Consider the following 14021-nt stretch of genomic DNA (forward strand, 5'->3'; position numbering starts at 1 on the left):
AAAATAAGAAGCTCTCTGGCTGAGTGGTTTACTGACAGCAGGAAAGGAAGAGTGGGGAATGATGGTGTGGTTTCACCCCTGGGTGGAAGACTCACAAGGCAGACTGGGAAACTCTTAGGTTTGGGGACAGGACCATGGCATTTAGTTTAATCCAAAGTGACAGCAGGTCACAAAGGCAAGGCAGTCTAGTGGGCGGAATGCAGACCCAATCTGGGAACTAGCCATGAAACCGGGAACTGCTTGAGGAGAAGACATGTGCAGGGAGGCTTTGAGTTTAAAAGAGTCTCTGAAGAAGTGGAAAAAAAATCATCTGGGAGGCTAACCCCCCAAGTTGAGGAAGACGCCAGACTGAAACATGATAGTCAGGTGAGTAAGGTAAGAATTTAGAGAGGATGAAATGAGAAGGTAGGCAGGGAACAAACTCTCCCTGGAATCGTACAGTAGAAATCCATATTGGGTTCTTTGTAGTGGGATAATACTGTTTTCTTCAGTGAGCTCTTATTTTTTTTTAAACCCCTTTTCTCCCTGCCCCACTTCGTAGTTACCATGGAAAATTTCAAGCATACACCAAATGTGAGACAATAGTCTGATGAATTCCTTGTAACCCTTACCTGGTTCTAACGATTAATAACATTTTGTTTTATCTGACTTCCCACTTTTTGGGGGTGGGGTGGGGTGATGAATTTTAAAGCAAATCCCAGACATCATATCCATTGATCTATACATATATCACATATGTCTCTCACGGATGAGGTGTTTTGTTTTTCTTTAAACATAACCAAAATACCATTATCCCACCCAACAAAATTAACAGTGTTTCCTTATTTCATGTCATACCCAGTCTGTGTTCCATTTTCCCTAATTATCTTAAAAGTGTTTTTATACTTTGATGTTAAATTCAAGAGCAACACATTGCTTTTGGCTGATATGTCTCATAAGTCTCTTAACCTATAAGTTCCCCCTCCCTTTCTTATTGGGCGGGTGGCGTGCATTTATTTTTTGAGGATCCTGGCCATTTGTCTTATAGAGTTTCTCATATTCTGGATGTGGCTGCTGTGTGACCTTGTGTTATGTAACATGCTCTTCTATCTTTTGTTTTTCTTGTAAACTGGTAGGTAGACATAGAGGCTTGATAAGATTCAAATTCACCTTTAAAACTGAAGTATAATTTATATACAGTGAGATATACAGATCTCAGGTATACTGTTTGCTGAGTTTTGACAATTGCATATGCTCATGTAACCCACATCCCCATCAAAATATAAAATATTTGCATCACCCCACAAAGGTCGTGCTCTTACTTTTGATCATCTCTTCCTTGTGTCTATAGAAATGAAATTAAATCAAGCAAATGTGGCTAAGGATTTTAACTATTTATGCTAGCCCTGCCTTACCCATGGGTGTTTTAGAACCAACTTTGGAAAGGTTGCTTCCTCACTAAAGATAACATGGGGAGTCTTGATGTTGTTTGCACCAGACTTCTCACGAACATGCAATATGTTTTCGCTGGCACTTTATAGCAAGGTAATTTCAGTTGCAAGTAATGAAATGTGGGATCCAAATTGGTTTAAATAACCAAGAGAATTTACTGACTGATGAAACTGAAAATTCTAGATGTAGATTCTGCTTTGAAGTGAATCCTGATCTAGTGACTGAATATCACCAAAAATCTGTTGTGCTGTTTTTGTTTGTTTGTTTTCTTTTTCCTGCTCTGCCATCCACTGGGTCAACTTTATATTGTATTTGGATCCAAGATGGCAGCTAGTTGCTCCCAGGACTGCATGCTTTCTCTGTCATATCCTGCAAGGAACAGAGAATATTTTTCCCAGAACTCCTAGCAAAAGTCCTGAGATGCACCCTGATTGGCCAGCATAGGTCACATGCCCACTCCTGGTCCAGTCAACAGTTTTTGGGGTTGGTAGTAGAGTCAGTTTCCCTAGAACCATATGGATCCCCTAAATGGAAATCAGGGGCTAATTGTACGGAGGATTGGTTGCTAAGGAGGCAACCACAGATGTCTGCTGTAATCATCTCAGCCCCAGAAGCCTCTGTGACTGGGGCCTGCCTTCACCCTCCCTTGGTCCTTCCTTGCCAGCCATCGTGAGATTTTGCTAGAATTTGATGGAAGGGGTGGGATTGTCACTATAATCATGTTGCCCTTAATGTTTCCAGTTGGGAGAAACGCACGGACCCCCGAGGCAGGTTTTACTATGTGGATCACAACACTCGGACCACCACCTGGCAGCGCCCCACAGCCGAGTACGTGCGGAACTACGAGCAGTGGCAGTCCCAGCGGAATCAGCTCCAGGGCGCTATGCAGCACTTCAGCCAAAGATTCCTCTACCAGGTGAGCGGGCAGGGGCTGGCCACAGGCAGGGGAGCCCCCCCGCCCTGCAGAATGTGCAGCTTCGCATATTCTCCATTGGCCTGTTTGGTGAGCAGGGAAAACTTCAGTGCTCTGACCCTGGAGATTTTGCTCATCACAGGGAAATTCCTCAAACACCAGTGTTTCTAACCTAAGAACTCAATGCCCAGCCTTTGTATCCAAGGACTCAATATGTCTGAAACGGAATTCACCATCTTTCTGGTGACCCTGGATTTCTCTTCTGCCCCCTCCATCTAAATCCATGTACCCTGGCTTGAAACCTGAAGATCAGCTGTGACCTGTCCCATACCTCACTTTTTCAAATCAAAGCAACTACCCAAATCCTTCTCTTTCCATTGCTGCTCCCATTTTTCTTTAGATCTTTATTATGTGACAGATTCTCAAGGATGGAGGAACCTTTAAAGTTCATCTAGATCAGGGGTTGGCTAACTATGGCTGGTGGGCCAAACTGGCCCATGCCTTGTTTTGTAAATAAAGTTTTATTGGCACACAAGCATGCCCTGTAGTTTAGGTGTTGACTGGCTGCTTTCACGCTGTAACAGCAAAGTCGAGCAGTCGCCGCAGGGACCATGTAGCCCATGAAGCCTAAAATATTTACTTGTGTGGCCCTTTCCAGGAAAAGTGTATTGACCCCCGCCCCCTTTCCCCAGTCTATATCAGCCTCTTTCTGATTCCTGATTTGCCTCCTTCCCTCCCAACTGAATGGTTAGGGCACCTTCTGAATTGTTCTCTCTGCTGGCATTCTCTCTCCTCCAATCTGTACTGTCCGTTTCCACCAGAACAATCTTCAACTAACATTGTCGTTTCCTCACTTTTTGTAAAATCACTCTGGACGGTTTAAGAAAGGGGGGATTTGCTCCACATTCATCACTGTCATTTTTGATCACTGATTCAAAAACTTCTGCGGTCGTTACCTACGGACTAGAATTTAAATTTTCTACTCCAGACTTTAGAATGCTGTGGTTCCAGATTAACTTGTCTGGTGGCGTCCCACGCTGTGTCCCTTTAGAAACCCTCTTCGGCCCACCTTCCTGAGCCTCCATCTCACTGGAGCCTCCACCAGCGACCTAGCTACTGGGGGGAGCCCAGCCACACAACCTCTTTGGAAGGGAGTGGTGGGATTCCCAAGTTGGAACTCTCATTGCATTTTCTCAGAGCCCCTTGAACACGAAGCTTGGGATCTGTGTAGAACCTGCATAGGATGTGGAGGGTTGGAGGTTGGAAACTTTCCGACCTGGTCCACAACATTTAATCACTGTTTAATCCACATTGTTTCTATTTGAAAATGAACTTTAACCCCATAACCCACTTCTAAATCAGATATTGCTCTAGTTAGATGTTCCGAAAATCTTTACTTCCGTTTAATTAAATAGAGTTCGTATCAGCTTTGCCTTCATTCGCAGCTTTTGCTCTGCTCACCCAAAGCAGGAGCTTACACCATCAACTGTAAGGCACGGTGGCATCTCCCTGGGCTGGCTTGGCCCCTCTTCTGTCTTTGGGGGCTGATTGCTCATTTATAGTGAAGAAACTGATGAGGACCCCAGTTTCCTTACTATGGATGAGTAGAAAGCATGGTGTTTGTCACATTAAGTTGTCACAGTAAGAGCAAATGTAATGCCTGTCTGCAAGCTGTGCCCTAATGGTCTACCAGGTACAGCGCTGCCTCTGTTCTTAGGCCAGGCCTCCCACTCCACAACTCTTTTCACACATGCCTGGCTTCCTGGTCTGGCATGTTTCAGAATTGGATGGGATCTGTCATTCTCTGCTTTCAGAAATTGTTCCTCTTGGGCTGGGCCCCAAAGACCTTACCTGCCATTTTCTTGGGTGGTCGTGGCTTTCAAAACTGGGAAGATCTGAGCATCTTTGTCTTTTGACTTAGAGATAAGGATACATTTTAGGAGTCTCACATGGTTTTGTCTCCCTGCTTATTATTCAACTTCTGAAATTAAAAAAGAATCCATTAAAGGACTTTTGGTTCTCTGCCATGCACCATGTAGGTTCTGCAGGTTGACCGAGATCTTGGCTGTGTGAAAGGGAAGTTTCTGGAGTTCACGTAAACTGGTGTTTTGGCATTTTCATTCCTCTTGCCTGCCTCTCTCGTTTTAGTCATTCTGGGTGTGCAGAGGAAGTACTCTGACTTGGAGGGCCCCTTAGAAGTAAAAATTAAGCACTAAAAAAAAAATTTTCTCTCTGAGTACTCTAACATGATTTTCTCAGCTTGGTTGGGGATTCAGGAGGGTTCTGGATGGAGGTGATGGTTCCCTTTTCTCCCTGAAACAAGACTCGTATTGAAAAACGTGGTAGGAATCTTTTTTGGGTTAGCTTTCAGTGTCTCTCTGTTGATTTCACTTCCTGCTGGATTTGGCTTGCTCCTCTTGTTTGCTATGGTGCGATGTCCTGGTTCAAGTAAGAAGAGTCACTTTCATAGAGTTATTTTGGGGTTTGGCCCTTGCCCAGGGTTTGACGCGGTAGACTTAAGAGCTGATACTATACCAGCGGGTTTCCCTCCTCCTCTTTCGGGGCTGAAACCGAGATCTGTTCTTTGCTGCCCTACAGAGAACATGAAATACGGTTCACAATGGAAATCTAGGGATCCCAAGGGATTGCAATCTCGCGCAATTCCTTCCTGCTATCCGCCCAACACATACCTTTTTCAGTCTCTGTTATTTGATTGTTCCCTTCCTTATGACGTTTCCCTTTCCTAACGCCCCGGTGCATTTGCTGCTCTTGATCATCGTGCACGCACTGTGTTGTCTGTGCACTCTCACCTTGCCCTCTTTTCGTGTCCCCACTAACGTCCCCTCGGCCCGGCCCAGTCATGCACGGTGTGCGTTGCAACAGGACCCAACTCACAGCCCATTACTATTTCTGTGACACCTCTTCTTTTACTCCCACTTTGGTCCTCTCCTGATACCTGAAGGGAGGTATCTTGTGTTGGCAGGGCTGAAGCAAATCATTTTGTGGTTCTGAATGTGAGGATGCCAAACTGAATTATCCAGAAACAGACAACTTGGTTCTTACTCTGTAGAGAACCCCTTGGATTGAATTCTCAAACACCTGAGTTTTGTTCTGCACCCACTGGGTGTATACTTTTCAAAAAAAGAAGCCTGCCTTTTACACTGTAACCTTTCTGCCCTTCCCAGAGCCTTTTTTGCCCTCGGCTGTATTTGCTAGACATTCTTTATTTCTGAGTTTGTATCTTAAAATATTACTGGAACTTAATGCTTAGTCCCTGAGGGACTTGAGTTCACGTGAGCCGTCTGGCTCGTGGCCTGCACCCCAGACCTCCCAACCCAGGGACAGTTACCAGGAAAATTATTCAACAGTGTTCTTTTATGTCCCTAGTAATGATGGACATTATCTTGTCTTTTAGAGTCACCTGCACATCCTAGGACCTCTCTTCTGACTATAATCCCCTGACTCGCCCCTTTCTCTGTGCTTTTCTGGCTGTCCTTGAGCTAACACTTGAGATCTCATTTCAGGGGACTATGGTAGAAGAGAAGGGGCAGTTGGTTGGCTCATTAGAGATGTGGGGTTCTGGTTTTCTGGACATGATGTGTAGCTTTTATTTTTTCTTTCTCTTTGACTTCTGTCAACTTCCTTTTATTTTTCAAGTTGGACTATGTACATTAGGGAAGAAATATCCAAAATAATCAAGTGCTTTGCTTTAACTGTAAGAGGTAAAATCGCTATGAGTTTCGGCTTCCATTGATGCCATTTCATGTATTGTTCGTGTTTATCAATCTCTGATCTTCCTTCCCTCTCTGCTTTTTCTTCTTTCCCCTTCTCACAGATTTTGGGGTGTGTGGCTCTGATAGGATGAGAATAGGAGGATGACAAAAAATATTAACAAACAAACAAACAAACACTTTAACAAAAGAGAGGCAACATTGTATAAAGTCTGTAACATTAAAAAAAGGCAAACATTAAGAAAAGGGCTGATAAATTTTTTTTTTTTATTCTCCCTGTGCTTTGTATACTAGTCAAAGTTCATTTTGATGAATAACAGAAACCCACTTGGTTAAACTTAAGCAGAAAGGAATTTATCAGATGGGAATTGGGTAGTTCATAGAATTAGCACAATGGTAAAGGTACCACCAAGCTCTGTCAAAAACCAGGGGTAGGCCAGGCAAAGGAATACTTTGTGTAGGACATCGCCCCGCCCTGCTGCCCTTAAACACTTGATGTTCTGTTCCCCACAAGTTCAGAGTGGCAGCATCTGATTGGCTGTTCTGAAGTCACGTGCCTACTACACTCTAGATGCCATGGTATTGGGAAAGGAAATAGTTACTAGCTGATACATATTTTTTGTTTCTAGTTCAATGTAAGTCACAGGCGCCATCCGTAAAGACCGTTTAGTCTATTGATTTGTAGCGTTAAGCAAAAGATGGCTGTGAGGAGACTGAAGCCCAGTTGGTACCACTTGGGAGCTAATTTCCCTCAGAGCCCCGGAATGTTTTGTGGATTATCCACTCATTCCAAAGAAACAAAAAAGCGACCTGAAGCAGATGCTCCTTTTAAATTCTTAAAATGACCCTTTCCATAGTTCTTCCCTTCTGCAAGGACATTGCTCCAGCTCAGCACTTACCCCACTGCATTGTATTTGGCTTCGTTATCCGAAATGTTTGCATGTTTCACACGTTAGTTCCTTTCCTTCTGTTGCTGAATGCTTTTATACCTACTGTTCAGTTATGAACTCCAAAACAAAGTTGGAGGAACTTGGATTTTATGAGTTGCTGCACAATACCCCCACCAACATGACTTCTGTGAATTTGGGAGATCTTGTTCCGTAGCCATCGTAGAAACCTGAATTGTGGTGGAGATTTTGAGCACGTCCTCCACGTTACGTTGATGGTTACGTTGATGGTAACGTGCCCTAAATTGAGGACAGCTCAGCTTCCCGCACCTTCCTGCAGTTTCATTCTGCTGGATAGGAGGCCCTTTGCTGAAAGGGGGCTCTGTCCCATCAAGGAACCTATGGTTTCAAGACTTAAACGTCTTTGTTGGAACTTGCTTTGGGAGAGTTGTTTGTGCTACCACCTTGGAAAGAAAGTTTCTCTGTGCTTTCAGCTGGGGGTGGAGGGCAGCTGTGAAAGGGGGTTCATTGGCAGTTGAGTTCCACCAATGTTTTCTCAAGCCCTGACTGAGCTCCATTCATCCTCACGCCTGTGTGTGGCTCCGAAGGGGCCAGCCAGGCAGCCCGAAGGCAGCATTGCGAACTTGATCCCCTAATGTAATGATTAAATTTTAGTAAGTGAAATAAAAATGCTTCAGAGAGGGAGAGAGAGACAGAAAGAGAGAGAGAGAGAGAGAGAGAGAGAGAGAGAGAGAGAGCAGAACAATACTTGTTTTATTTAACTATGAAGAGTTTTTGACAGCACCCCCTTCCCCGCAGGATATGAGAACTCTCGGTCCACTGCCGCCCTGCCCCTGGGACTTTGCAGCAGAATTAGGCTGGGGGTGAGGGGTTCTAATGTAAACAGTGACCCTGAAGTCCTGGAATCAGCTCCCCCTTCTTTCTCCTGTCTCTCCTTCTCTCTCGCCACCTCGCCCCCAGCCCCACCTCCCCAGACAGGCACACACAGAACACTGAGCAACTTCAGGTTCAGGCCGGAGGAGAATAAAGGTGCTTTGTGAAGGAAAGGAAAACATTCCTGGGGGAGGTGAGGGGCCTAGGGCATGAATGTGCCCTCAGTCTGGGCTGAATCTGCACACCGCTGCTGCTCCCTCTCCCAGTGCACCCAGGAGGGAGGTGGAGGGAGGAGGGCCAGCCCCCAGCCAGGAAGCTCTGGGCGTGGGCAGGGCTTGTGGGAATGATTTCATTGGAAAGGCCTGCGATATTTTTTCCCCTCCTGTGTGTGGTTCTTGGAGAAAGTTGGAGGTGGTGGTGATTTCAGTCGCCTTGGCCGCCGGGAGCAGGAGCTGAGCAGAGGCACTGGCCGAGCTCACCGGCTGTCCTGCCCTGGGCCCTCCTGCCATGCATGGGGCCGGCGGGCTGTCTCCACTGCCCTGGCCTGCCTCCGTCTGCACACCTCTTCCTCCCCCTCGCTCCACCCTCTCTAAAACCTATCTGGGGCCTCAGTGTGTAGGGTTCTTTTTCAGTTTTTCTTTTTTGAAAAAGACTTTTGAGAGGAGCAGATGCCACCTAAGGCCCCACTGTCTCTTCTACAAAGAGCCCAAATGTGGCAATGAGTTGTTGGCGTTTTTATTTTTATCCATTTATTTTGGGCCAGTGGCTTTTTTAAAACCTGTGTTCTGCTGTGTTTCTTGTGTTTAGTCTTCGAGTGCTTCGACCGACCATGACCCACTGGGCCCCCTCCCTCCTGGCTGGGGTAAGTACCGACTTCTACTTCTGTGCCTTCGGCCTCCATCAGCAGATGCGCCACCACCCTCTGTCCTCCCCTGCATGTCTTCCTCACTCCCACCCTCGGTTTCCCTTTGCGCTTCCCTTCAGCACACTCTTGGGTGCCCAGCCAGAGCGATTGCAGGTGATGGAGACGGAAGGTTGGGAAAGTGTTGGAGTTCCCCTGCACCCCTGTAGCATTCACCCACCATAGCTGAAGGAGGGTGACCCTACAAAAGAAGTCCCCGAGCCGCTGTAGGACTGTTGGATTTTGGTCCTGACTTTCAAGGTGTCTATCCAACAATCCATCCTATCACTGACTAAGGCATTTTGGTGCTGGCTGAATCCCACATACATTTGTTTCAGGTCTGTGGCCATGTGGTTAGAAGGAAGCACCTTACCAAACCTTTCTTTGGAGGACTCCAGCTTTATTTTGACTAATAGAAGCCACCTTTTTATTGGGGACACAGCTGTGCAAGAGGCCAGAGAGAAGCGAGCTGAGCCCCCGGTGGTGACGCTATGAAAGCGCATCTTTGCTCGCTAATAACACCACACGGCAGCCTCCTTGGCATTCATTGCCAGCTGCCTCTTACCTATTCTAAGTCCTTGGTGTGATTTGCAATAATGAGTTAGAGGGATGGACATCTATGACTTAAGAGAAATTATGGGCTTTACGGCTATTCTGGGAAGGAGTGGCGATGCAGAAAGGGGTCATTAAGGATGGGGAGATTCAGTGCATTTGGTGACTCTGAGCTGGGTCAGGGTTTCGCTCAATAGACAAGAGTCCCTGGGAGCTAACGAGGGCAGGTTTTGCAGGAATCGGCATCTATCGGGTTTAATTTTTTGGTTAGGCCAGCAGAAGACAGTAAATGCTGGATTGGTGGTGTTCAGCTGGGTGGGGGCGTGCTCCCCAGCAAAGATGGAGAAGCTGACAGTGATAGGATGAGCGTCTGCCTGGAAAAGTGCAGCTTTGGAGCTCGCTCCTCTTGCTGCAGACACAACTCCTCCCTGGTATAATTTACGAGGTTGCATCAACCCCTTGGACCTGCAGGGTATCACTTAGTGAATTCCCACTGCATTCCAGAGCACCGGCAGGACTTCCTAGCCCTCCTAGTGGGATGGATCAATGAGGAAGGCCTCCACACGGTTCTTGATTTTCTGCTAGGGAATCCCTTATGCACACAGATGATCCACCTGACTCCCTGAGCTGATGAAAGGTCATGGCTATCTCAGAGACTGGCAGCGTGTCAAGTGTGAGAGGGTCAAACATAGGATGCCTGGCTTGGCAGGGGAGAACTCATCAGATTAAATAAGAATCTGTCATGCTCTTTGGCAGCCAGTTGACACCGTGACCCAGAGCTGGGGAACTGGAGTTGTTCCTGGCTCTGTAGAGTCAAGTGTTTTATTTCTATACCAGTTCTGCTAAATGATGGTCGCCAAGTAAGAGCAGCTATAAGGACTTGTAAACAGCCCCCAGAAGCCAAGTGTGAAATATTTGAGATAGGAATAGCAGCCATGGTCGGAGTCAGTGCTCTTTATGAATGATCAGGAAAACACATGAGACCATAATGGTGTGAAACTGAAAAAAACAAAAACAAAAACCATCTGGCTGATGGCCAGGGACCTTCCTAATCAAATCCTTTGGGCTTTATGTTTGCTTCCCCAGGGCTGTGGCAGGGCCACCTCCCGCGGGGAAGCTAAGATTGAACAGAAAGAGCAGCAAAGCCAAACAGGACTTGCCTTTAGCATGAGCCTGCTGTCAAGTCTACCGGGTCAGGGTTTCAAGTCTACCGGGTCAGGTGTGATCCTGCTCTCAGTCCAGTGTCCCGTCCTATTCCCCCAGGAGGGACCCAGTGGTCCTCCCTGCGCAGTGGCCCAGGAGTCGGGGCAGCTCATGTTTAGCTCCACATCTCTGTAGCTGCCCTGACCCTGGGACGTGACCGAACGCTCCCGAGTCCATTTCTTCCTAGATGAGGTTGGGCTACATGCTCTTAGGACTCTCCCAGCACCCAAGCTGTGAAATCGTATGCAGCAAAGCAGTGCCAGTGGACCATGCAGGGAGCAGTGCCAGAGACAAGGGTGCAGGCCTCAGACTGGCTGGACAGATCCCCCAGCCCGGTGGTTAGCGTTGGCTTTGGCCCTTGGCAGAGCAGACGTGGAGGATGTCTAGTTCAAAGCCAAAGCTTCTGGCTGGAAGCGGCCCCTCCCTCCCCTCAGGCCCCTCTTGGGAAGCCTGTCTTCTGTGGGACAGTCCCGCAGCTGTTCTGAGGTGGTGGTAGCTCTGGAGCAATTCCAGGCATCTCCTTTTCTTTCTTTCTTTTCTTTTGTTTGTGTTTTTAAGATGTCTGTCCAGTAATGGATACCCAGTAAGGCAGACAGAGACCAAGACCCTGGGTTGATACTGGGGCTGTTGGAGCCTGATGCTTGAGGGGAGGGGTCTGAGCTCCCCAGTTCTCCTTTTTCAGCTTTTGGTTTCTCTGTAGCTTCTGGAACTGATTATTTTTATTTCTCTAATTTTGCCCTGCCATCGTAAATGAGGGAGGGCCATTAGCACCACTTGTTTTCAGGACAGAAACAGATTTGAAGGCTCAGAAACTTCCTGGGAAAGGTGACCTGTCTTGGATTCAGAGCCTTGCTCTTGGTTTTGCCTGCCTTCCACCCAGAGCTGATGAGATGACCCTTTCAACCTTTTTCAATGTCTGGAATCCCCCGGTAAAGTTGGGTCTGCCCCCTGAAGCTCAGACCCCTTACCTAGAAGACTCCAGAGCCATCATCTGTGCACGGATAAAGGGAAAGAGAGTCAAGATTGCCCAGAGGAGAGAGAAAAAAATGTATGAGCTCCCCCAAACACTGCCCTGTGTGGGAGCACGACTGAGGTGTAAGAACAAGATGGGGGTTGTAAGTGCCGCAGCCCTGGTGTTTGTGCATATGCAACATAGAGGTTTTGCTGGGATGTGAGAGTTTTAGAACAAAACGTTGCCTTTAAGCAGAGGGAAAAAGATCAAGTAGAGAGCACGTAGGCTTTGAGTGCTGATCAGAGAAGTGTGAAGGAAAATGCAGCCCTCCAACGGGCGCCTGGCTCACCTGCACCCTATGGACAGAGCGCTTGCAGGACCAGAGACCAGATGTCGCAGGCTTGGTGGGGGCGGGACCAGGGTTGAGGGGAGGCTGGCCGAACCTCCACTTTGCACACAGCTGGATGCAATTATGCTTCTGGTTTCAGCTGGGCTGCTCCCCCTCCATGTGGCCACACTGCCCCCCTCTCTCCAACAAACCAACCAACCAAAGACAGTGCTTGATCTTGAGTTGGAAATGTGTCTGTCCCTCCTCCACTCCCCAATAGGGTGAGATTCTCTTTGTCCTTTTTGCCAGTGACAGATGTCTGTGAGCCAGGCTTTTGCCGGTTAAACTTCTTCAACAGGTCAGGAACAGGGTCAGATACTCAGACCCAGCTTGTGGGAAAGGAGAGCCAGAGGGGAGAGGGCATGGCTCAAGATGTCTCAATCTGATTGTCGTGTTTTCTTTCTTCTCCCTGGCAGAGAAGAGACAGGACAATGGACGGGTGTATTACGTGAACCATAACACACGCACTACCCAGTGGGAGGACCCTAGGACCCAGGGGTAAGGACTTGGGCTGGGAGGGGGCTGGGCCCTGTGTAGCTCCAGCATTGGCTGAGGTGTCATGGATTGCATTTGTCCTCTATGGTCAATGTTCTGGAACCTTCAGCCACACATAAGTGCCTGGAGATCCTCATGATATAGTGTCGGCCTAAGGAGAACTTAAAATTGGCTCTTAAGTTGACTTTCCTGGTGGATGGACAGTGCTTGATGCATCTCTGTGCCGATTTGCAGGCTGCTGATAACATGATTTCAGAAGGGTGGAGGGAACCCTGCAAATGCCTTAGATTACTCCCAGCCCCCCAGAAACTAGTCTTGGGCTGGGGCAGTTGGTGCCTAGGATTGTTGGTGGCCACTCAGGCCACAGCCATCTACCTAGGGCTGGTTCTTCCACCTTGGGACAGTAAATGACCTCTCTCTGCTGTAGAACTGTCCTCATGACTTGGGGGTGCCAGGTGCATATCCTCAAGGCCCACACTCAAAAGCTTTGCAGAACCTGGGTGAAAGCAGAGAGAAAAGAGCACTTGGGGACCCCAGCCTCCTAATCATTGAGGTGCAGAAGGTGAGGCCAGCCCTCGACCCCTCTCTTCCTATGTTTTCAGGATGATCCAGGAACCAGCTCTACCCCCAGGGTGGGAGATGAAGTACACCAGCGAGGGGGTGCGCTACTTTGTGGACCACAATACCCGCACCACCACCTTTAAGGATCCGCGCCCCGGGTTTGAGTCTGGGTAAGGACTTTGCAAAGACGACAGCGTATCTGTTAGCACAGGCCCTGTTTATCCGCGTCTGGGCTGCTCTTTCTGCCCTCTAGTGGCCAATTTCCATGTCACTTTAGCAGGGATGGGGACGGAGGGGGCACGCTATTTATTCAGAATAGCACCAGTGGTGTATCTCTATCTCTCTAAAAGCAAGAGTCTGGCTTTACTTTTAGTTTTTTGTTTTTACTCCTATGTCTGTGGAAGATCGTAATGGCCGCGACTTCCTTTTCCTTATGCCATACTGTACTCGTCTTTAACATAGCACCAGATCTCATTAGGACCAGCAAGATATGTTGCTGATTTTTGAGAAATCACACAGATTCCAGAACATCTTTGCTTTCCCCAGGACGAAGCAAGGTTCCCCTGGTGCCTACGACCGAAGTTTTCGGTGGAAGTATCAGCAGTTCCGTTTCCTCTGCCATGTGAGTGCTGGTACTGGGCCCTCCCCTGGAGTTTGGGGTCATGGAGTTTTCTCAGCACGATTTCCCAGCCCAGCAGCTGGCATTGGAATCTGGTTCAGTGGGGGCAGGTCGCTTGTCTAACCTTGAGCAGTTGTCTGACATTGTCTCCAGGAAGCCTGCTTCCGTTTCTAGGGACCAGGCTCTCCCCCACTGGCCCAGGAAGATGGGGAATCCTGTTCATACAGACAGGAGACCAGACTGAATAGTTAACCCCTGAGGGCTGATTCAAGATTTCTTTCTTTTTCTTTCAGTCAAATGCACTCCCCAGTCACGTGAAGATCAGCGTTTCCAGGCAGACGCTTTTTGAGGATTCTTTCCAGCAGGTTAGAGAATAATCATGGTGTCTAAGACCAGAGGCAGGCAGAGGCCCCCTTCCACCACCCTGTCTGCTATTACATGGCCTGTTAAACACACACGGTAAAGTTTCCAAGGCCTGGGCCTTGGTGAGTGGT

General features: G+C 47.9%; 1 protein-coding gene across 3 annotated transcripts in view; it reads left to right on the forward strand.

The window, feature by feature from the left end:
- Nucleotides 1-14021, forward strand: part of WWP2 (WW domain containing E3 ubiquitin protein ligase 2) — a 122703-nt gene that overhangs the window by 99555 nt on the left and 9127 nt on the right. For all 3 annotated transcript variants that reach the window (XM_033128075.1, XM_033128076.1, XM_033128077.1), the window contains exons 10-15: nucleotides 2173-2347; nucleotides 8664-8718; nucleotides 12269-12350; nucleotides 12950-13078; nucleotides 13455-13530; nucleotides 13821-13892. In XM_033128075.1, the coding sequence (XP_032983966.1) occupies nucleotides 2173-2347; nucleotides 8664-8718; nucleotides 12269-12350; nucleotides 12950-13078; nucleotides 13455-13530; nucleotides 13821-13892 (589 nt within the window). The remainder of the gene's footprint in view (nucleotides 1-2172; nucleotides 2348-8663; nucleotides 8719-12268; nucleotides 12351-12949; nucleotides 13079-13454; nucleotides 13531-13820; nucleotides 13893-14021) is intronic.

This window comes from Rhinolophus ferrumequinum, chromosome 15 (assembly GCF_004115265.2).
Source record: "Rhinolophus ferrumequinum isolate MPI-CBG mRhiFer1 chromosome 15, mRhiFer1_v1.p, whole genome shotgun sequence".
Classification (NCBI taxonomy): domain Eukaryota; kingdom Metazoa; phylum Chordata; class Mammalia; order Chiroptera; family Rhinolophidae; genus Rhinolophus; species Rhinolophus ferrumequinum.